This window comes from Somniosus microcephalus, chromosome 10 (assembly GCF_052327205.1).
Source record: "Somniosus microcephalus isolate GS21.2 chromosome 10, FLI_Smic_1.0, whole genome shotgun sequence".
Classification (NCBI taxonomy): domain Eukaryota; kingdom Metazoa; phylum Chordata; class Chondrichthyes; order Squaliformes; family Somniosidae; genus Somniosus; species Somniosus microcephalus.
In genome coordinates this window covers 62,740,826-62,765,037 of record NC_140996.1, presented here as the reverse complement: position 1 = coordinate 62,765,037, position 24,212 = coordinate 62,740,826, and the positions used below count along the sequence as shown (strand labels likewise).

Sequence of the window (24,212 nt, the reverse complement as noted above, 5' to 3'; positions counted from 1 at the left end):
GACACGAAACTAAGAAGAAGGTGGGATTGTGAGTTCTGAGGAGGATGCAAATAGGCTTCAAGGCGATTTAGACAAGTTGAGTGAATGGGCAAATACATGGCAGATGTAGTATAATGTGGATAATTGTGAAGTTATCCACTTTGGTAGGAAAAACAGAAAGGCAGAGTATTATTTAAATGGTCAAATGTAAGAAGTCACACAACACCAGGTTATAGTCCAACAGTTTTATTTGAAATCACAAGCTTTTGGAGCGCTGCTCCTTCGTCAGGTGAAGTGGAGAGATGCATAAAGACACAACTTACATAGTCAGAGAATAATGCCAGATGATTACAGGTAATCTTTCTAACTGCCATTTATCACACCTCGGCAGAGAGATAATCACAGCAATCAAAAGTTCTTTGAGGAAGTAACATATAGGGTGGATAAAGGGGAACCAGTGGACGTAGTGTATTTAGACTTCCAAAAGGCATTTGACAAGGTGCCACACAAAAGATTATTGCTTAAGATAAAAAATCACGGGATTGGGGGTAATATTCTGGCATGGATAGAGGATTGGCTATCTAACAGAAGGTAGAGAGTTGGGATAAATGGTTCATTCTCAGACTGGCAATCAGTAACAAGTGGTGTTCCGCAGGGGTCAGTGCTGGGTCCCCAACTCTTTACAATCTATATTAACGATTTGGAGGAGGGGACCGAGTGTAACATATCAAAGTTTGCAGATGATACTAAGATGGGAGGGAAAGTAGTGAGTGAGGAGGACATAAAAAACCTGCAAGGGGACATAGACAAGCTAAGTAAGTGGGCAGAGATTTGGCAGATGGAATACAATACTGGAAAGTGTGAGGTTATGCACTTTGGCAGGAAAAATCGTAGAGCAAGTTATTATCTTAATGGCAAGAAACTGGAAAGTACTGAAGTACAAAGGGATCTGGGGGTCCTGGTGCACGAAACTCAAAAGGTTAGTATGCAGGTGCAGCAAGTGATTAAGGAGGCCAATGGAATGTTGGCTTTCATTACTAGGGGGATAGAATATAAAAATAGGGAGGTATTGCTTCAGTTGTACAAGGTATTGGTGAGACCGCACCTGGAATACTGCATACAGTTTTGGTGTCCATACTTAAGAAAGGACATACTTGCTCTCGAGTCAGTACAAAGAAGGTTCACTCGGATAATCCCGGGGATGAGGGGATGGACATATGAGGAGAGGTTGAGTAGATTGGGACTCTACTCATTGGAGTTCAGAAGAATGAGAGGCGATCTTATTGAAACATATAAGATTGTGAAGGGGTTGGATCGGGTGGATGCGGGGAGGATGTTCCCGATGATGGGGGAAACTAGAACTAGGGAGCATAGTCTTAGAATAAGGGGCTGCTCTTTCAAAACTGAGATGAGGAGGAACTACTTCACTCAGAGGGTGGTAGGTCCATGGAATATGCTGCCCCAAAAAGCTGTAGAAGCTACATCATTACATAAATTTAAAACAGAAATAGACAGTTTCCTAGAAGTAAAGGGAATTAAGGGTTACGGGGAGCGGGCAGGAATTTGGACATGAGTCTAGGTTCGGATCGGTCATGGCCCTGTGGGTAGCGGAGCGGGCCCAGGGGCCGTGTAGCCTGATCCTGCTCCTATTTCGTGTGTCTAATTCTGTTAGTTTCAGGGGATGGTTCTGTGATGCTAGATTGGCGGTTAGGATCAGATCAGCCATGATCTTATTGAATGGCGGAGCAGGCTCGAGGGGCCGATTGGCCTACTCCTGCTCCTATTTCTTATGTTCTTATGGTGTCCAAACAGGTTAGTCAGGAAAACATTACATCAAAGAACAATGAGGTGGGGTCACAAGGGGTCAAATGTTGCAGATGCTGGGATCTGTATGAAAAACAAAAAACAGACAAAAAAACATTTTTTTACTGGAAATCACAGCAGGTCCGGCCGCATCTGTGTAGAGAGAACAAGCCAACGACGACTCGAGTCTGGTGGGGTTACATGTAGTGTGACATGAACCCAAGATCCCGGATGAGGCCGTCCTCATGAGTGCGGAACTTGGCTATCAGTTTCTGCTCTACGATTTTGCGTTGTCGTGTGTCTCAAAGGCCGCCTTGGAGAATGCTTACCCGAAGATCGGAGGCTAAATGTCCTTGACCGCTGAAGTGTTCCCCGACTGGGAGGGAACACTCCTGCCTGGCGATTGTTGCGCGGTGTCCGTTCACCCGTTGTCGCAGTGTCTGCATGGTCTCGCCGATGTACCATGCTCCAGGGCATCCTTTCCTGCAACGTATGAGGTAGACAACATTGGCCGAGTCACATGAGTATGTACCATGTACCTGGTGGGTGGTGTCCTCACGTGTGATGATGGTATCTGTGTTGATGATCTGGCATGTCTTGTAGAGGTTGCCGTGGCAGGGTTGTGTGGTGTCGTGGTCGCTGTTCTCCTGAAAGCTGGGTAATTTGCTGCGAACGATGGTCTGTTTGAGGTTAGGCGGCTGTTTGAAGGCGAGTAGTGGAGGCGTGGGGATGGCCTTAGCGAGGTGTTCGTCGTCATCGATGACATGTTGAAGGCTGTGAAGAACATGGCGTAGTTTCTCCGCTCCGGGGAAGTACTGGACGACGAAGGGTACTCTGTTGGTTGTGTCCCCGTGCATCGCGCAACAATCGCCAGGCAGGAGTGTTCCCTCCCAGTCGGGGAACACTTCAGCAGTCAAGGACATTCAGCCTCCGATCTTCGGGTAAGCATTCTCCAAGGCGGCCTTCGAGACACACGACAACGCAAAATCGTAGAGCAGAAACTGAGAGCCAAGTTCCGCACTCATGAGGACGGCCTCAACCGGGATCTTGGGTTCATGTCACGCTACATGTAACCCCACCAGACTCGAGTCGTCATTGGCTTGTTCTCTCTACACAGATGCAGCCGGACCTGCTGTGATTTCCATTAAAAAAATGTTTTTTTGTCTTTTTTGTTTTTCATACAGATCCCAGCATCTGCAACATTTGACCCCACCTCATTGTTCTTTGATGTAATGTTTTCCTGACTAACCTGTTTGGACACCATTCACACCTTTGATTGCTGTGATTATCTCTCTGCCGAGGTGTGATAAATGACAGTTAGAAAGATTACCTGTAATCATCTGGCATTATTCTCTGACTATATAAGTTGTGTCCTTATGCACCTCTCCACTTCACCTGACGAAGGACAGCAGCGCTCCGAAAGCTTGTGATTTCAAATAAAACTGTTGGACTATAACCTGGTGTTGTGTGACTTCTTACATTTGTCCACCCCAGTCCAACACCGGCATCTCCACACCATGGCTTAGTTAAATGGTGATAGATTGGGAAATGTTGATGGACCTGGGTGTCCTTGTACACCAGTCACTGAAAACAAACATGCAGGTGCAGCAAGCAGTTAGGAAGGCAAATGGTATGTTGGCCTTCATTGCAAGTGGATTTGAGTACAGGAGCAAGGATGTCTTACTACAGTTATACAGGCCCTTGGTGAGACTACACCTGGAGTACTGTATGCAGTTTTGTCTCCTTACCTAAGAAAGGATATACTTGCCATAGAGGGAGTGCAGCAAAGGTTCGCCAGACTGATTCCTGGGATGGCAGGACTGTCATAAGAGGAGAGATTGGGTCGACTAGGCCTGTATTCACTAGAGTTTAGAAGAATGAGAGGGGATCTCATTGAAACGTATAAAATTCTGACAGGGCTAGATAGATTGGATGCAGGGAGGACATTTCCCCTGTCTGGGGGGTCTAGAACGAGGGGTCACAGTCTCAGGATACGGGGTAGGACATTTAGGACTGAGATGAGAAATTTCTTCACTCAGAGGGTGGTGAACCTGTGGAGTTCTCTACCACAGAAGGCTGTGGAGGCCAAGTCACTGAATATATTTAAGAAGGAGATAGATTTCTGGACACAAAAGGCATCAAGGGGTATGGGGAAAGAGCAGGAATATGGTATTGAGATAGAGGATCAGCCATGATATTGAATGGTGGAGCAGGCTCGAAGGGCCCAATGGCCTACTCCTGCTCCTATTTTTCTATTCACCCTCTGCACCCTGCCCCCGTCCACCATCTGCCCCCACCCCTAACCACCCCGTGCCCGCTATCCATCCTCTCCTCTACGGTAGCCAGCCTTACCACGGAGGTAGCAATCCTTTCCGTGGTGATGCGTTCATGCGCCAATGACTCCACAAAGGCTCTGCTCATGTTGGCTATGAACTCCTCCATTCGTTCCACACTCGCAGCGATCCTAGAGACAAAACCTGCCAGAGACTCCTGCATCTGTGCCTGAAGTTCCATCACCTCTGACCTTATGGATGGACCCAGAGGCAGAGGGTCGACATGCTGCTGAGCCGAGCTGGCAGAGTCCTGCGCCCTCCGACTAGGACTCTCCACTGCTGTCCCTGTCTCCACAATGTGCTGATGCTTACTTGTGAGCTGTGATACACCAGGTGACAACACTACTCTATGTCCCGAAAGTCCCACCGAGGTGTGAGTGTCTGCGCTGGTGTTGGGTGCGCTGAATTCTGCTGACGCTGCACCCTCGGAGGTTGCAGCTTCCTCTGAGGAGTCTGGCTGCTCAGCCTCTTCTTCCTGGCTAGGGGGGACGGATGCTTGTGATGGTCCTGTGGGGGAGTAAAGGAAAGAGTCAGCGATGTGATGCCAAGGCTACATGCACATAGCTTTTTGCAGATGCTCATAAGTCCATCTGTTACAGCTTTGCAATCATTATCAGCGACTCGTGCAATGTCAAAGAGAGAGATGGGAAACTTTTCTGTCACCAGCTTGCTGTGTTGCACCCGTCTGTCCGTCCCCCACGCGCAAATCATTCTCTATTCCCATAATTTCCAGGATGGCCTCCTCCCAGGGGGTCAGGTGGGCTATTGAGGCTGTCCCTCCTCCTGTCCTGGCTCGTTCTCTTTTGGGGGTCGATTTTCGTGGAGCCGTCAGGCCCCGCACTGGGACCCGCCGAAACCAGGCAGGAAGGGATTAGTGCCAATTAACTGCCTGTTAACGGTAGGCAGTTTTTAGCCTAATCCCTATTTTGAGGGGTTTCGTCTGGGATTCCCGACGGCTCCAAACCACGCCAGGTTATAGCAGGCGGGCCGTCGGGTTGAAGGAGTTGGAGGGGTTGCGATTTCGGTGTTCAGGTGAGTGATGGGTGCATGAGTGCAAAGGTAAGTGTGTTTGGTGTGTCTAAAGTGTGTAAAGAACTTTTACTTACCTGTACTACCTTAACAGCCTTTCTTCCTGTAGCCGTTGGGAGCCCATCACTCAGCCGGCACTTAAAGCTGAACGGCTGCGATCTGTGAAAAGTGACAGCCTTCAGCTTTGAGTGAGTTCTGAGTCTGTGGAGAAGGACTCATGTTAGAACTCAGACTGTCAGTGTTTCACAGCTTCAAACAGCTGTGAAACACTGATATTTCATCTGTCAAGAACTCTTGACAGATGAAATTTCAGTCTGTGACGTCACCTGTTGCGGGCTGAACAAGGTCAATCAAGGGAAAATTGCGTGGATTGGCCGGACGTTGAAGTAGGCGGGTCTAAAACCCGAAAGTTGTAGTCCCGCCTTCTTCCCGACAGCTTCAGGAAAATCGACCCCTTGTTGTGAGCACTCTTTTCCTGCAATGAGGGAGACAAGTGGAGGTTGAGTGAGAATGAAGGAATGAGTGTAGAGATTGCATAGCATAGATACTTAGAAGGAGACAAAGATGGAGTGAGGTTGCAAGACCAAGGGCCCTCCCTGTGTGTTGTCAGTTGTGTTCAAAGCATCAGAGTGATAGGGAGTGTGAGGGCTGCATGGTCGAATAGTTATGTGAATGTGAGCATAGAGAGAGAGGGAATGGGTAAGGGTGCATGGACGTCAGTGTCAAGTGGGATGTGGAGGAAGAGATTGCTAAAGCTGAGTACTGGTGAGGAAAGGCAATGGGGATCAGATTGAGGGTGATGGGAAATTCATACTCACTTTTCCAGTGCGCTGAAGGTCATGAAATCTTTTCCTGCACTGTATCCAGGTTCTGCGGGTGACTCCCAAGGAGTTGACCTCCTCAGCCACCTGCATCCACACTGCCTTGGTCTGAGTGGGAGGCCTCTTCCTCCCTGATGAAGGGAACAGCACCTCCCTGTTGGCCCTAGCCCCATCGACTAATGCCTGCAGTGCCACTTCGTCAAAGCGAGGAGCTGATCTTCCCCTCCCGCTTGTCATATTTGCTGCAGCTTCCTCACACTGCACAGTCAAGAAGCTTGGCAGTCTGCAGAAGAAGCAAGGCTTCTGTGGACCTTAAATGCAGCCGCAATGATGACGTCATCGGAGGGGACTTTCAGTCATGAAAAACCCATTTACAAAGGCTTCCCACACGTTGGAAATCAATTGGCCAACTGAGTTAAAATTGCATCAATCTCCCACATCCATTTAGATTCGTGTGGGAAACACGAAATTCGGATAACACGACACCATCCCGCACCTGAGTTAAAACCCCCCCCCCCCCCATAGTGTTTCAGAACCAATGCATGATTTTTGAAGTACAGTAACTGTTAAGCTAGAAAATGCGGCAGGCAATTTCCCCACAAACAATATACGAATGTATGACAAAATAAGTTTGTTGGTTCAGTGAGGAATGTTGGTAATTGGGATAAACTCTTGCTGTTCTTTGAATAGCATCACGGGATCTTTTCCATCCACGCGAGGGCTCAGAAAATGGTCTTGCGTGGAAAATTGACTGAAAGTGGGCAGCGCTTTCAGACCTTGTGCCTGAATATGGCAGTCCAAGGCTCGCTTGGAATTTGACGTCATCTACATAATAGCGGCGAGTTGCAGATGCCAATTGAGCATCCCGATGCAGGTCTCTGGTCGGAATCTTCTCAAAGTTGGGCAGCTTGGACGCCAACATGGCCCCACATGTAAATCCTGGAAGGGGGGTTGGGTGGAGGCGAACAGGAGGGCGAGCGAACATGGGCCAGCATTGGTGAGGAGCCAAAAAGATCACTTCCTGTCCTCCTGCGTTCCATTTAAGTACTGCTAGTTAATCCACAGTACACCTGGAAAAACTGAGCAGAACATGTGCGGTCCATGTTTTGCCCAGTTTCTGCTGAATTTGTCATCGGTGTCCTAAAACAAGCATTGGGCCCTTGATTAGCATATTCAGTATACCCTCATCCTGCAATGAAATGTAGAAATGCAACATAATAAAGGGCTGTTCAGAAATGATATTAGAATTAATTGCTCATTATAAAATATATTAAACACTTTATGAAATCTATCTTTATCCAGATTTGATTGTTTATTTTGAGCGTGTTGAGTTATGGTGCAGGTGAACACAGGATAATAAGTACTTCTGTACTTATTATTTTGAAAATGGGGAATGGGGTTTTGTCCAAATGGAGAATTTGGTTGAGTGACTCCGTGCTAAATTTAAAAGTGTTAACAATTGCAGGATGATTGTGCATCCTTTTTACACTGCGTATCACAGAATCACAGAAACCCCACAGTGCAGATAGAGGCCATTTCGGCCCATCGAGCCTGCACCGACACATATCCCACCTGATCCCCGTAACCCCACGTATTTAATCCCCCTAACACTAAGGGTTAATTTATCATAGCCAATCAACCTAACCCGCACATCTTTGGACTGTGGGAGGAAACCAGAGCACCCGGAGGAAACCCACGCAAACACGGGGAGAATGTGCAAACTCCACACAGACAGTCACCCGAGGCCGGATTCGAACCCGGGTCCCTGGCGCTGTGAGGCAACAGTGCTAACCACTATGCCACCGTGCTGCCCTAGGCTCCAAGCAGGTCTGAATAGCTGGTTTTGAATCTAGCCGATGCTTTCTATCTGTCAGCCATAATTGACCTAAGCAAACCAAACATCCAGTTGCTGTGATTTCACTGAATAAAACTGCCTACACCTCAGCAAAAGTTTGGACTCAATTGGTAGTCCCACTGAGAGAAAAGATAAGGGTGGCTGGTATAGGAATTTAAAAAATGCTCACTGGTGCAGTCAGGAGTTTTCTCCTGAGGCTGAAGGCCCATTATTAAATAAAGGAAAGGCATCTTTACTCTACATCTGTCTATAGTATATGGACCTGGGAATGGTAAATGTCAGCATTGGATGCCTATAATGGTAGTATTGGCGGTTCTCTCCTAGATGGAACAATGTTTTACAAGAAAAACGTGTACTTCGGTGGGGCTGCTAATTGTCAGCATAGAACGTTTCTGAGATTCTATATTAAAGTAACCGCCTTGGTTTCTTGTTAACAGGCACAATGCCAGAATGTATAGCCCTATGTCGATGATTGACTGATCAAAGGTCAAGGTGGGGCAAACACAAGGTTCAGCACATTCTTGTGGCCTTTTGGAAGCTGGGGTTTCGTCTACTGCTTCTACAGTAGTACTTGTTTAGTTTGAATCCCTAGAGACTGACCTTCATGTGCCATTTTCCTGCATTTGCACTCGATCTATGATTCTGCCAATGAGATAAACTTAGTGCAAACGCGGGGAGCCAGTTTATCGATGCCAGCTTCCAGGAATCTGAACTGTGTAAATACGGCTTTAAATACCAAGTAATCACAACTGAACCTTCCACAGGATCCAGAGTTTGCAAGCGTCCGTTTTAAGACCTCTTGAGTAATTGTCACTCTTGCATCATTTTTATTTATTCCCTGAAATAAGGTCAGAGAATATAGGTGGAAAGATAGTCTGATATCGGCAACGACTTTCATGGTGCAGGATGCATGTCTCTTGTATAAAACCTTCCAATGTTGCACAAAATATATGAATGTGTGATTTATATGCAGCAGAGGTTACAGAAAAATGTAGAACTTTGGTGTGGCAGAAATAGATACAGTTGTCAAACCAGAATTCAGAAGTAGTCAAATGTTGCCATTGGTGTAATAAGCAGACCTTTTTAGTTTTTAATACATTCATAAATCTTGAGCTGTCATACATCGTCATGACTCCTAGACAGTAAATTAAGCAGTGAGCACATGATGGCTCCATGTTAGTTAAAACAGACTGATGATGCCCTGAGGATGGCTGAAATCAGAATGCAGGATTAGATTCTGCTGGTTCAGGAAATGCCAATCTCTCTGACAGTCTCTTTTAAGACATTTAAGAACCTTTAGCTAAGATTTGCAATAACCAGTAGACTCAATATAAAAATAGTTGTATGAAATTCATGATTGATCTGCAATTTTTGTTGTTCATTGAGTTAATATTTAAGTTCCTTAAACTATCAAGAGAGTTGGTGTATTAACTTGTAATTCACCGTAGAAAACCTTTTATTCAGTCTATTCAAGACTACGGTCATTTTGTGAAAATTTAAGTATACATCATTGTCCTTTTAATACCTGAGGATCGAAAAAAAAATAACAATGCATAATGGTCTTGCTTCTTGCCAGGGGCAAATCTACAGCACTAACAGATGCTAGAAAGTCTGTAAGAATGATTAGACTAACAGTAAGAAATATGCCTGGTAATGAAATCTGGCATGTTAAGGTTTTATGAATGAACAATAATAGTACTTGTCACTAAAGTTCACTTAATTTTTTTTCTCCTCCTTGACATTTGAAACTTAGTTTCAGGATCACACCCTTATGGTTTTCATCAATAACGTGAGCTGTACTTTGTAGTTCAGTGTTACCTCGATTATCTGTGTTTCCATTATCCGCGTTCTTCCTTGCCTATGAAAATTTTCATGGGGGTCAGTTGAGAAGCATACGCATTGTAGGGAGCAGGGAGAGACAGGGACGCACTGATTAGCTGTCATGGGGGAGTGAAGAACTTCTTGCTACCACTGTGCATAATGCTGCTACTGCAAGTGAAATAATGGTTTCAATTATAAAGTTGCTAATAGTCTGTAGTTAAATGTCTACTACTGATCAGTGGTTTTGGTTGCTACATGTCCAGCAATATTAAATGATTTGTGCTTGCATCTGAATACCACCTGCCCCATGTCCTAATGCTCAGGAGGAAATTACCAGCTATTACAGTAACCAGTAAATGTTACATTAAACATGTGCTCTGCTCACTAGCATTTAAATATTTACAGCTTACACTTATTTTGCGCCTTTCACAAAATAAATGACCCAAGCCAGTTTACAAGAGATCAGAGGACACTAAGCAGAATATTGGAGAGAAGTTAAGGGAGGCGATGAAAGGTGCAGTTGAGGAAGCAGGTTTTTGAGGAGGCTTTTGATGGTGAGGGCAGAGATGGTAATTCAGAGTCCCAGGCTCTTCCACAAACTGGGCAGCAGAGAAAAGGAAGGGGGTGCAAAAACAGAAAAAATCCAGGGCCAGGAAAAAATACTCTGGAAAATTCTGCTCCGAACCTTCCAGGCGGTCAAAACCATTCCAGCAGATCGCATTGACCAAGTGTTATCTGTAGCGAAACTTGCCTTCTATATGATGCAATCTCTGCCCCAAGCAAGAACCAGTCCAGCTCCCTCTTGAAGGTATACAGGCATCCACCACACCAGCCAACAATGTATTCCAGAGGCTCACTACTCTCTGGGAGAAGAAGAATTTCCTAACATCCAGTTTATTTCTACTCTTACATAGTTTAATCTTGTGTCCCCTGGTCCTCCCCAACCTGTAAAACTGGAATATCCAGCCCTAATTGTTTTAGACCTCAACAGGTCACCTCTACGTCTACACTGCTTTAAAGTAAATAGACCATGGTCCTTGAGCCTATCTGAGTAGCTGTGATGCTTTAAGCTAGGAATCAATCTTGTAGCTCTCCTCTGGAACTTTTCCAAGGCCACTGTATCACCCACCATGTGGGGGGACCAAAACTGGGCACAGTACTTCAGATGCGGTCTGACCAGCGGCCTGTATAGTGTCAAAATGGTGTCCTTTGATTTACACTGAGTGGTTCTCTTAATACAACCCAATAATCTGTCAGCTTGAGCTACAGTTTACATAGAAACATAGAAGATAAGAGCAGGAGTAGGCCATTCGGCCCCTCGAGCCTGCTCCGCCATTTAATGCGATCATGGCTGATCATCCAAATTCAGTACCCTGTCCCTGCTTTCTCCCCCTATCCCTTGATCCCTTTAGCCTTAAGAAATATATCCAACTCCTTCTTGAATATAATTAATGAAGTGGCCTCCACTGCCTTCTGTGGTAGAGAATTCCACAGCTTCACCACTCTCTGGGTGAAGAAATTCCTCCTAATCTCTGTCCTAAATGGCTTACCCCTTATCCTTAGACTGTGACCCCTGGTTCTGGACTCCCCGACCATCGGGAACATCCTTCCTGCATCTAGTCTGTCTAGTCCTGGTTAGAATTTTATAAATTTCAATGAGATCACCTCTCATTCTTCTAAACTCCAGGGAGTACAAGCCCAATCAACCCAATCTCTCCTCATACATCATTCCTGCCATCCCAGGTATCAGCCTGGTGAATCTTCGCTGCACTCCCTCCATGGCAAGAACATCCTTCCTCAGATAAGGCGACCAAAGCTACACACAATACTCAAGGTGTGGTCTCACCAAGGCCCTGTACAACTGCAGCAAGACATCCTTGTTCCTGTACTCAAACCCTCTCACTACGAAGGCCAACATACCATTTGCCTTCTTAACCGCCTGTTGCACCTGCATGCTTACCTTCAGCGACTGGTGCACAAGGACACCCAAGTCTCGTTGCACTTCCCCTTCTCCCAATCTATTGCCATTCAGATAATAATCTGCCTTCTTGTTTTTGACACCAAAGTGGATAACCTCGCATTTATCCACATTATATTGCATCTGCCATGCTTCTGCCCAATCACCCAACCTGTCCAAATCATACTGGAGTTTCTCGGCATCCTCCTCACAGCACACACAGCTTTGTGTTGTCTGCAAGCTTGGAGATCTAGTTTCCTCGTCCAGATCATTAATATATATTGTGAATAGCTGGGGTCCAAGGACTGATCCCTGCAGTACCCCACTAGTCAATGTCTGCCACTCGGAAAAGGAGCCGTTTATTCCAACTCTTTGCTTTCTGTCTGCCAACCAGTTCCCTATCCAAGTCAATACCTTGCCCCCAATCCCATGTGCCTTAACTTTACACGCTAATCTCTTGTGCGGGACCTTATCGAAAGCCTTTTGAAAGTCCAAATACACCACATCCACTGGTTCTCCCTTATCTATTTTACAAGTTACATCCTCCAAAAAATTCCAGTAGATTAGTCAAGCACGATTTACCTTTTGTAAATTCATGTTGACTTTGTCCGATCCGGTCACTGTTTTCCAAGTGCTCTGCTATTACATCTTTTATAATGGACTCCAGCATTTTCCCCACTACCGATGTCAGGCTTACCGGTCTGTAATTCCCCGTTTTCTCTCTACCACCTTTTTTGAACAGTGGGGTAACATTAGCTACCCGCCAATCCATGGTTTATGTTCCAGAGTCTATCGAATTTTGGAAATTTTGGATGTAGATTATCAGGCCCTGGGGATTTATCGGCCTTCAATCCTGTCAATTTCTCTACCATTTCCCTACAAATACTGATTTCTTTCAGTTCCTCCCTTTCATCAGACCCTATGTTCCCTGACATCTCTGGGAGGTTATTTGTTTCTCTACATTGGTCATGAACCTTCCGTGATCTGTGCACCTAGATCTTTTTCTCTCTCAACCTCTTTCCGTATTGTTCCCTGTAAATGATACGTGTGTTCTGTGTTGGCCCTAACAACATGCGTGACACTACATTTATTCAAATTAAATGCGATTTGCCATTGTGTGGCCCACTCCCCGAGCACATTTAAATCTTTTGAATTTGATTGCAGTCCTTCTGCTGTCTTAGCCATTGCACAGATTTTTGTGTCACATCCAAACTGTAGGGGGGTTTTTCCTGCTCTCTTGCCCGTTCTGGCCCCCTGCCAGGCTTCGTGCAAGAATTACCCTTGAGTGGTTCGACCCACTCCCCCTACGGTTCTAGACCTTGGACTTAGATGCAGAGAACAGTAGTGCAGAGAAGAGGACTCAATAGACCAGGCTGAATAGCACGAAATGGATGCTTTTATTTTTGAACAGTTTGAAGCATTACAAAATACATGTCATAGGCACAGATTAAAGTAACTACAATCATGCACAAATTTATGAACTTGACTCTATGGAAATGGGAGAATCTTGTGGCATCGATCGCCGGTTCTCCAGAGGGTTTCTTCTCCGTCGGCCTGGGTCGTCGATGATCTCCCGACCCCAGTACCCGGGCCACCCTCATCGTCTTCTCGTCGTGGCCGAGCCTTGTTTGGCTGAACACCGGCCACGTTGTCCTTTTTCCGAAACCGTCCGTCTTTAAAAAGACGAAAACGTTTTCATCGATCTGCCGAAGTGGAAGAGGCGCCGATCCGGGCACCGTCCACCCTTCGTTCGTTCCTCGTAGAAGAAAGTTCTTGAAGAAATGGAAGCCTGAAGTCGCCCAACAAGAAGCCGTAGCAGTGAAGAAGTAACTTAGATGGACTTTCAATCCATAGTTATACTCTTTTGGGACAGTCTTATCTCCCGCCAAATCATAGTCCTGTCTTTGTATTAATTTTGGCGGGCAGAGATCTCTGCAGGGGCGCTTTGTCTTGTAACGGAGCCGGTGATAACTTAAACTGGCCTTCCTGGCCGATAATGTCTGTTAATGTCCTTTGCATTGTCACCGCGGCTCGGTTCGCATATTGATCGGTCCGGACATTTTCCTTGATGGCTGCTAAACGGTTTTTCCTTTGTACAATAAATGGGTATAAGTGTTTTTACATTGTCCGCCCATATCTTGATGGGCCCCATCCTGTACTTATAATCCATTGAATATGTATGCTGTTGCTCTGAGTTTCGGTTCCCAGATACTGGCTTTCGCGGGCTCACTGTCTTCAATCCACAAGCCTGTCTGGCTTGCAGTAACAGAAATAAAATGGTTCAGAAACTGATCACGGGGCCTGGCGGCCATTTTGTATGCCCTTTTATCAAAGGTTTTTCTGTGTAAGCTTACTTTGGTCAATAAACAGTCTTATTTTATCCAGTTTTCTTGCGTGATTTTTGCTGAAAATTGCGAATCTTACAAAACTTACTTAACCATATTCCCAACACCACTGTCTGCATCATTTGTAAAGACAGTGAACAGTAGCTGGCCTAGGATCGATCTCTGGGGGACACCACTAGTGACATATCTCTAGGCTGTTCCGTTAACTACAACTTGTTGGCTGCGGGATCAGAGCCAATTCCTTATTCAGCGTTTCAAATTCCTACTGATACCACATGATTCTATCCTGTGAAGTAACCTAGTGTGAGGGACCTTTCTGAAAGTCCCGGTAGAGAATGTCGACTGGATTTCCCTCATCCGCTACCCTAGTGACTTCCTCAAAAAAAACTCAGCAAATTTGTACAGCATTTCCTATTTTTTTGGAAGACGTGTTATGAATTTCTAATGGCTCCTTCCCTTTCCCAGTAATCATATAGGGCATCTCTTACAATCCTTTCTAGCATCTTCCCAATAATGGCTGTCAGGCTGATAGGCCTGTCGTTCCCTGGCTCTGATTTGTCCCCTTTTTGAAAATAGGAACTATATGAGCTAGCTTCCAGTATAAGGAAACTATCCCTGACTCTATTGAACTATAGAAGATTTGGGCAAGAGGCTCACAGAGCACCTGTTCTATCTCTTTAATCATTTCTTTAATCAGCTGTGGATCATGATATAAGTACCACCACCGCCCCCCAGCCACCCCCACCACCTAACAGCATGGTAGACACATGAAAATGTGGGTCTACGAATGTGCCGTCAGGTTAAGGAAGCCGATTCCCCTACATTTCCACTGATGCAGCAACTGGGTTTTCCCATTACACAGCAGAGCCCAGCGCAAATGGTACCTGACTTGAAATGAATGGGGGCGTGGGGAAGAGTTTGGTGCTGAAATCATTTTATCTAGCAGTTTAAAAAAGCACCTTTCATCTCTGAGGCATCTAGCACAGATCTTTCAATATTTCTTTACGTAAAACTATTTTTTCACCTACAGTAGCGCTAATCTGAATGCACAGCTACATTGATACCGACAAAGCGATTGTCCCACATGGGACACAAGACCCAATAGCATCACGGTGCAGGCCTGGGGCACTTCAGAATTCCAGTAGTATTGTATAGTGAGACATCAATCAGTTTGTGATAGAATAGGTAATTACTATATTGTAGTTTTACTTGACTTTAAATGTTATTTAAAAATTGGGAACACTTTCAAATTATAAACAATTTTCTAAAAAATTGAAAAGAAATGAGATGTAAGGAGAGTGATATATTCAAAAGCACCTCTGCTCCTGTTAACAGCTAATAATCAGTGTGTCCTTATTCTAGTGGACCATCTGCAATGGGATCCCTTCCAGTCAGAGTTCCACTGTATTGTAATATAGTAATTGAACTGGTTGTTCGTGAGATAGTAACAGTAAATGCTTTTTTTTCAGACTTTCCTGCAGATCTTGGGTGTGGTAGCTGTGGCAGTATCTGTCATTCCTTGGATACTTATTCCAATCACTCCACTTGTCATTGTGTTCTTTTTCCTCCGGCGCTATTTCTTGGAAACATCACGTGACATTAAACGCATGGAATCAACCAGTAAGTGGAACACTGAAAATTAAATTACAGGCCCTGACCTTTTTAACTGTGTTCAGCATAGCTTTTTTTAAGTTAACAACGGGAGGGAAGAGGCGAAATGGAAGAGGAGGAGGGAGGGCGAGAGGACGAGGTGGCAAAGGGATGTGGGGTAGAGGGAAGAGGAGATTACATTGTCAGGCTTTTTTTACATCTTCCAATGTTGGTCACTGCAAGGGAGAATATTTAACCAAGTTCCGCTGCTTCATTTCCTCCTCTTGTTGGGTGTACGATTAAAGATTTGTTCCTATGTGCTGCTTTGCTGGTGATGGTGAATTTACTTAACTATTGCCACTATTACATGTCTAAATGCAAGTTCTTGTCAGTGGAAGATGGGTTTTGATCACCATCTTTGAGCCAGTAGTGGATGGTTTTAGTCATAGAGTCATGGTCATAGAGTCATACGGCACAGAAGGAGGCCATTCAGCCCATTGAGTCCGTGCCGGCTCTCTGTAGAGCAATCCAGTCAGTCCCGCAGCCCTGCAAGTTTATTTCCCTCAAGTGTCTATCCAGTCTCACTTTGAAAACATTGAGTGTCTCCGCTTCCACCGCTTCCGTCGGCAGCGAGTTCCAGGTCATCACCACTCGCTGCATAAAAAAGTTTTTCCTCACAGCCTATATCTCTTGCCCAAAACCTTAAATCTGTGTCCCCTAGTCCTTGTACCATCAACTAGTGGGTACAGCCTTTCTCCGCCTAGCCTATCCAAACCCGTCATAATCTTGTACACCTCTATCAAATCACCCCTCAACCTCCTTTGCTCTAATGAAAACAAATCCAGCTTCTGCAACTTGTCCTTGTAGCTAAGATCCCCCCTCACCGGAACCATTCTGGTAAATCTCCTCTGCACCCTCTCAAAGGCCTTCACATCCATCCTAAAGTGTGGTGAGCAGAACTGGACGCAATACTCCAGTTGTGGCCTAACCAGCGCTTTAAAAAGGTTCAGCATAACTTCTCTACTTTTGTACTCAATACCTCTATTTATGAAGCCCAAGATCCCGTGTGCTTTGCTAACCACTCTCTCAATATGTCCCGCCACCTTCAGGGACCTACGCACATTAACTCCCAGGTCCCTCTGTCCCTACACGCTCTTTAAAATGGTGCCATAAAGTGTATATTGCCTCTCCCTGTTCCTTCTGCCAAAATGCATCACCTCGCACTTCTCTGTATTAAATTCCATCTACCACTTGTCTGCCCATTCTGCTAGCTTTCCTGTTGCAGTCAATTGGTATCATCCTCACTGTTTGCCACACCCCCAAGTTTGGTGTCGTCGGCAAATTTAGAAATTTTACGCTGTATTCCAGTATTCAGGTCATTTATTTTAAAAGCAGTGGCCCCAGCACTGACCCTTGGGGAACACCACTGTCTACCATCCTCCAGTCTGAAAAACAGCCATTTACCACAACTCGCTGTTTTCTGTCCTTAAGCCAATTCCTTATCCAAGCTGCCACTGACCCACCTATTCCATGAGCCTCAATTTTGTTAACCAGCCTTCTATGTGGTACTTTGTCAAACGCCTTCCTAAGATCCATGTAGACAACATCCATTGCATTCCCTTCATCAATCCTCTCTGTTACTTCATCAAAAAATTCAGTTAGATTAGTCAAACACGATCTGGCTTTTACAAATCCGTGTTGGCTCTCCTTAATTAGCTTAAACCTCTCCAAGTGCCCGTTAATTTTTTCCTTGATTATTGTTACCCACCACTGATGTTAAACTGACCGGCCTGCAGTTACTAGGATTGTCCTTACACCCTTTCTTGAACAATGGTGTCACATTGCCACTTTCCAATCCTCAGGCACCTCCCCTGCATCTAGGGAAGATTGGAAAATTATGGCAAGCCCTTCCGCTATCTCCTCCCCCAATTCCCTTAGCAACCTGGGATGCAAGCATCTGAACCAGGCGACTTGTCCACTCTAAGCATACCCAGCCTTTCTAGTACATCCTATCTGTCAATTTTCACTCCTTCCATTGCTTCTACCTTTTCCACTTCTACCAATATTTTGTCAGCATCCATCTCCTTGGTAAACACCGATACAAAGTACTCATTGTGTATTTTAGCCTTGCCCTGCACCTCTAAGCATATATCACCTTCTTTGTCTCTAATAGGCCCCACCCTGCCTCATACTACCTGCTTACTGTTTACATGCCGGTAGAAGATTTTTGGGTTCCCTTTTATGATAACCGCCATTCTACTCTCACATTCTCTCTTTGCCAATCTTATTTTCTTCTTCACTTCCCCCTCAACTTATTGTATTTGGTCTGGTGCTCCCTTGAAGAATTCACCAGACATGCATCATAAACCTCATTTTTTTTCTTTCATCATCTTCTCTATCTCCCTCGTCATCCAAGGAGCCCTTGCTTTGGTTCGCTTACCCTTCCCTCTTGTTGGAATGTACCTAGCCTGTACTTGGAACATCTCCTCCTTAAAGATTACCCATTGTTCCATTACAGTTTTTCCTGTCAGTCTTTAGTTCCATTTTACCCTGGCTAGATCCTTTCGCATCCCATTGAAGTTAGCCCTATTCCAGTTTAGAAGTTCCACTCTAGATTGTTCCTTGCTCCTCTCCATTGCTAATCTAAATCTTATGATACGATCACTCGTACCCAAGTGTTCTCCCACAGACACTTGGTTGACCTGGCCCACCTCATTCCCCAGCACCAGATCCAGCAATGCCTCCTTCCTAGTTGGGCCAAGAACATACTGGTCAAGGAAATTCTCCTGAACAAATTTCAGAAATTCCTCCCCCCTCCTTTCCCTTTACCCTAGCATTATCCCAATCGATATTTGGGTAATTAAAGTCCCCCAATATCACCACTCTATAGCTCTTGCATATCTCTGCAATTTCCCTGCAGATTTGCTCCTCTACCTCCCTCTCACTATTTGGAGGCCGATTCTGATGAAATTCGCCTTTGTGTTTTTTTACATTAATCATGTTGCACATTTTTTTTTAAAGAGGACTCCAGTTGTTTTTACAGAACTTTAAAAAGAAATGTAATGTATTTTTGTTGGGGTGCTAGTTGTCTTAATTATATCTACTGTCACATAATAATGTTAATAGTGTAATACTTTTGATGTTGTGACCACACTGTTTTTAATATACAATAGATGATAAGTGCTTCTGCTGCTTTACATCTCTCATTGGATCTTCAGGGGCTGTAGTGGCATCCTTGCCAGAGTTTCCTGGCTGGCACTAGAGGATTCCCTCTTGATGACAGTAATACTGCTGAGAGTCAGCCGCGCATCTCTCCGTCCCGACCCAGAAAATGAGTTTGGACTGGGACGACCATGGATGAGTAGGTGGAAGTACTGCCCCGCCAAATCTCCGTCACTCCCCACCAAAACTCCGGCAACCCCCGCAAAACCTCCACGTCGTCACCCCCGGGGCCAGGTCTCCACGTTCCAGCCAAACCTCCACCCTTCAATCAACCTTTAGCAATTAATGGCATAGACTTTATATATATTTTAAAATCTTTGCTTGGGTGTGCACTTCCCCGCCCTCTTTCCCCCCCCCCCCCCCCCCCCCCGCAAAAAAAAAATCTCTGCATCCCCACCAAAACTCCGTCCCTCTCTTCCTTCCGCCCCACCGGCCAAGCCTCTGCCCCCCGCCCCCCCCCCCGGCAAAACTCCGCCCCCCCCCCGGCAAAACTCCGCCCACCCCCCCCCCCCCCCCAGTGGCCTAACCTCTGCCCGCCCTCTCTTTCTACCCCTCTGCCCCCCCCACACCAAAACTCCACCACCCCGGCTAATCCTCCCCCAGCCCGCCTCCACCAAAACAAAAGCAAAAATGAATACAAAATGTTACTATAGCAAGTTAACTTGACACAAAAGTGTGATGAAAAGTCATGATAACAGGAAGTGCACACCCAAGCAAAGATTTTAAAATATATATAAAGTCTATGCCATTAATTGCTGGAGGCACTGAGCTGATGCTACTTTTTTTTATAAATGCAACAATATTTAAAATTACCGCAGAAAATTATTGAACTATATGTTGATTTTTAATTCAGCTCGAAGCCCAGTTTTCTCCCATCTATCTTCATCCCTTCAAGGACTTTGGACTATTCGTGCCACAAAAACAGAGCAACAGTTTCAAGCAAAATTTGATGAACATCAAGATCTTCATTCAGGTGAAATGCTTCATATGATTTTTATTGTCTTCCCAACTCCTCAATAATTTACATGCCATCGTGAAAATCCTTTAAAATCAAAGAAAAAGAAAATTTAAGAGCTATTTCACCTCAAATATTGGATTGTAAAAGTTGAAAAACAATTTAGCTCAGTGGATAATTATAAGAATGGAGCTCTTCAGTAGTTCAGGTTTATCCAGTTCTTGTTCAATACCTAGTGACCCCTGCTGCAAGTGCAAGTGAGTTACGCTGTGATGCCCACCATGTAGAATAGGTGACCAACGGTCACTTTTAGGCGTTGTGCACAATAGCCATTTGGGTGAGGCACCAGATGTGCTCAGGATCTGTGGAAGCTACACTCCACAAAGGTTTCTAGTCTTCAGCATTGCAGGAACATATAGAAAAATGGAAAGGAAAGAGCGGGAAAAAGTTCAGTGAATCCACTGCACCTTGGATACTTCAAATGTGCACTTATGGATTTGAAGCAGCAATGGTGTATTTAATTCTGGAGAACATTTGTCTTCAAACCCTGTTTTAGTTCAATGATTTGTATGTGGAGCTAGTTTTAAACTTGACCCAACATATTTTAATGAAATGGCAGCTGAGTGAGGAAAGGTTGATTGATAGTGCAGGCAAGAGTCAAACGTACATAGCACAAGAATTAAAACAAGTGTTAGAAGCACAAATTCAGCTTAATGGGTGTGGTGCAGTAGCCATTAGAGTGACCATGCTACAACCTGCTACATGCTTCTTATTGCAGCCAACTGTGTGCCTCGTTTGGGGATGTATATGCTACCTTTACTCCTTTATTAGACAGCATTGCTGGTAGTGCAAGTGTAATGGCTGCATCTTCTTTCCTTTTTAAATCTGTGTGGTTGCTGCTAAGCATAATTGGGACCTGAATTTTCCAGGCTACAAGGTCTTTAGAAAGGAAAGGGAAATTGAGAAAGAAGGAGGAGTATCAATATTGATAATAACACACAGTTACCGTATTAGGAAGAAGGAATTTCAGCCAGGGTGATCAGGCAATGGAAACGCTAGTAGACACTGGTAGAGTTAAGGAACAGCAAAGAATGCAAGACTGGTAGAATTGTCTACAGCAACCTGGCCGTAGTGATGTAGTGGGGGTATGTATAAATACGGAGATCAGGAAAGCATGTTGCAGAAACTGTGATTTTATTGAAAGATTAACATTTTCACAGACACTAGAAGTAGCAGAACAGCTAATGTAATAAAGGCAGGAATTTCGAGAATGTATTTCATACAGCGTTCTAGAACAGTATGTTTTAGAACTCACAGGAACAGGCCATATTAGATTTAATGATGTATAGTGAACAAGAATTAGTTAACAACCTGACAGTAAGGGAGTATTGTGCAAATAGTGACCATTATATGATTGAATTTGATACTAGATTTGAGAGGGAGAGTCACAAACGAAAGTTTTAAATTTAAGTAAGGCAAACTTCAAAGGGATGAGAAATAAATTGACCACAGTAAATTGGACTGAACTCTTAATGGGTAAACCCATAGACAAACAGTGGGAAATATTCAAAAAGTATTCGTTATGATACAAAACCAATATACTCCATAAAAGGCAAATGGTCAACAAATGAGGTAAGCGACAGTAGCAAGCTAAAAGGAAAGGAATATGATATGATTAGGCAGAGTCAACATGGTTTTATGAAAGAGAACTCGCGTTTAACACATTTATTGTAGAATTTTGAGGATGTAACTAGCAGGGTAGATAACGGGGAACCAGTGCATGCAGTATATTTGGATTTCTAAAAGGCATTCGATAAGGTGCCATATAAAAGGTTGTTACGCAAGATAAGGGCTCATGGGGTTGGGGGTAATATATTAGCATGGATTGAGGATTGGTTAACGGACAGATAACAGAGAGTAGGGATAAACAGGTCACTTTTGGGTTGACAGACTAACTCGTGGGGTGCCACAAGGATCAGTGCTTGGGCTTCAACTATTTACAATCTACATTAATGGCTTAGATGAAGAAACTGATTATAATGTATCCACATTTGCTTATGATCCAAAGCTAGGTGGGAAAATAAGCTCTGAGGAGGACACAAAGAGCCTACAAAGGGATATAGACAGGTTAAGTGAGTGGGCAATAAGATGGCAGATGGAGTATAATGTGGAGAAATGTGAGGTTATTCACTTTGGTAGGAAGAATAGAAAAACGGAATATTTTTTAAATGGTGAGAAACTATTAAATGTTGGTGTTCAGAGAGATTCAGGTGTCCTTGCACAGGAAACACAGAGAGTTAGCATGCAGCAAGCAATAAGGAAGGCAAATGGCATGTTGGCTGTTACTGCAAGGGGGTTGGAGTATAAGAGTAAGGAAGTCTTGCTACAGTTGTTCAGGGCCTTGGTGAGACCACACCTGGAGTACTGGGCACAGTTTTGGTCTCCTTATCTGAGGAAGGATTTACTTGCTTAGAGGCAGTGCAACAAAGGTTCACTAGATTGATCCCTGGGATAAAGGTTGTCCTATGAAGAGAGATTCAGTAGATTGTGCCTATACTCTCTGGAGTTTAGAAGAATGAGGGGTGATCTCATTGAAGCATATAAGATTCTGAGGGAGATTGACGGGGTAGATGCTGAGAGGATGTTTCCCCTGGCTGGAGAGTCTAGAACTAGGGGCATAGTCTCAGGATAAGGGGTCGGCCATTTAAGACTGAGAAGAGGAGAAATTTCTTCACTCAGAGGGTTGTGAATCTTTGGAATTCTCTGCCCCAAAAGGCTGTGGATGCTGAATCTTTGAGTATATTCAAGGCTGAGAGAGATTTTTGGACTCTAGGGGAATCAAGGGATATGGAGATCGGGCAGGAAAGTGGAGTTGAGGTCGATGATCAGCCATGATCTTATTGAATGGCGGAGCAGGCTCGAGGGGCTGTATGACTTACTTCTGCTCCTAGTTCTTATGAATAGTGGAAATTTACCAGACTTGGAGAGCTATGAAATGCAACAAAGGGATACAAAGAAAGTAATAAGGGGTGCAAGGAATATCAAAGCTAACATTAAAAGTTTTCATCGTTATAACAAGAGAATGTGAGGCCATTAAAGACTGATGCAGGCTAGACTATAATGAGTAATAAAGAAATGGCAGGCTTGTTAAACTAATACTTTGTATCTGTTTTCACAGTGGAGGAAGAGGACAAAATAGCCGAGGTAGAAGGGAACCTAAGTTGAGGTTAAAGTAGGTCATGGGGAGGAACTTAGTGGATTTGATATAAGTTTTTAAAAAAATGGTAATGGAGAATATAATAAGACTTAAGCTAGCTAAAGCTCCAGGATGTGATGATATCCACCCCGGATATTAAGAGATAGGTAATGAAATGGTACAAGCATTGCACAGAGGTTTACGGCACTGAAGGAGGCCATTCGGCCCATCGTGTCTGTGCCGGCTGGAAAAAAGCTATCCAGTCTAATCCCACTTTCCAGATCTTGGTCCATAGCCTTGTAGGTTACAGCACTTCAAGTGCATATCCAAGTACTTTTTAAATCTGATTAGGGCTTCTGCCTCTACCACCCTTTCAGGCAGTGAGTTGCAGACCCTCGCCACCCAATTACTTTAAATCTATGCCCCCTGGTTATTGACCTCTCTGCTAAGGGAAATAGGCCCTTCTTTCCACTCTATCTAAGCCCCTCATAATTTTATACACATCAATTAAATCTCCTCCCAGCCTCCTCTGCTCCAAAGAAAACAACCCCAGCCTATCCAATCTTTCCTCACAGCTAAAATCCTCGACTCCTGGCAACATTCTCGTAAATCTGTACCCTCTCCAGTGCAATCACATCTTTTCTGTAATGTGGTGACCAGAACTGTACTCAGTTCTCTTGCTGTTACCTAACTAGGGTTTTTATACAGTTCTAGCATAACCTCCCTGCTCTTATATTCTTTGCCTCGGCTAATAAAGGACAGCATCCCGAATGACTTCTTAACCGCCTTATCTACCTGTCATGCTATCTTCAGGGATCTCTGGACATGCACTCCAACATCCCTCTGTTCCTCTACACTTCTCAGTATCTTACCATTTATTGTGTATTCCCTTATCTTGTTACCTCACACTTTTCCGGATTGAATTCCATTTGCCATTTTTCTGCTCCCCCGACCAGTCCATCGATATCTTCCTGTAGTCCAAGCTCTTTTCCTCACTATAAACCACACAGCCAATTTTTGTATCACCTGCAAGCTTCTTAATCATGCCTGTTACATTGAAGTCTAAATTATTATATACCACAAAACCAAGGGACCGAGTACTGAGCCCTGTGGAACCCCACTGGAAACAGCCTTCCAGTCACAAAAACACCCATCGACCATTACCCTTTGCTTCCTGCCACTGAGCCAATTTTTGGATCCAACTTGCAACATTCCCTTGAATCCCATGGCCTTTTACTGTTCTGACCAGTCTGTGATGTGCGACCTTGTCAAAAACATTGCTAAAGTCCATGTAGACTACATCAAA

At 44.5% G+C, this 24,212-nt stretch overlaps 1 protein-coding gene across 1 annotated transcript in view; it reads left to right on the top strand.

Annotated features, from left to right (window-relative positions):
- abcc4 (ATP binding cassette subfamily C member 4 (PEL blood group)) overlaps positions 1-24,212 on the top strand; it is a 516,746-nt gene that overhangs the window by 328,621 nt on the left and 163,913 nt on the right. The window contains exons 21-22 of the mRNA XM_085999895.1: positions 15,413-15,563; positions 19,609-19,728. Of these exons, the coding sequence (XP_085856021.1) occupies positions 15,413-15,563; positions 19,609-19,728 (271 nt within the window). The remainder of the gene's footprint in view (positions 1-15,412; positions 15,564-19,608; positions 19,729-24,212) is intronic.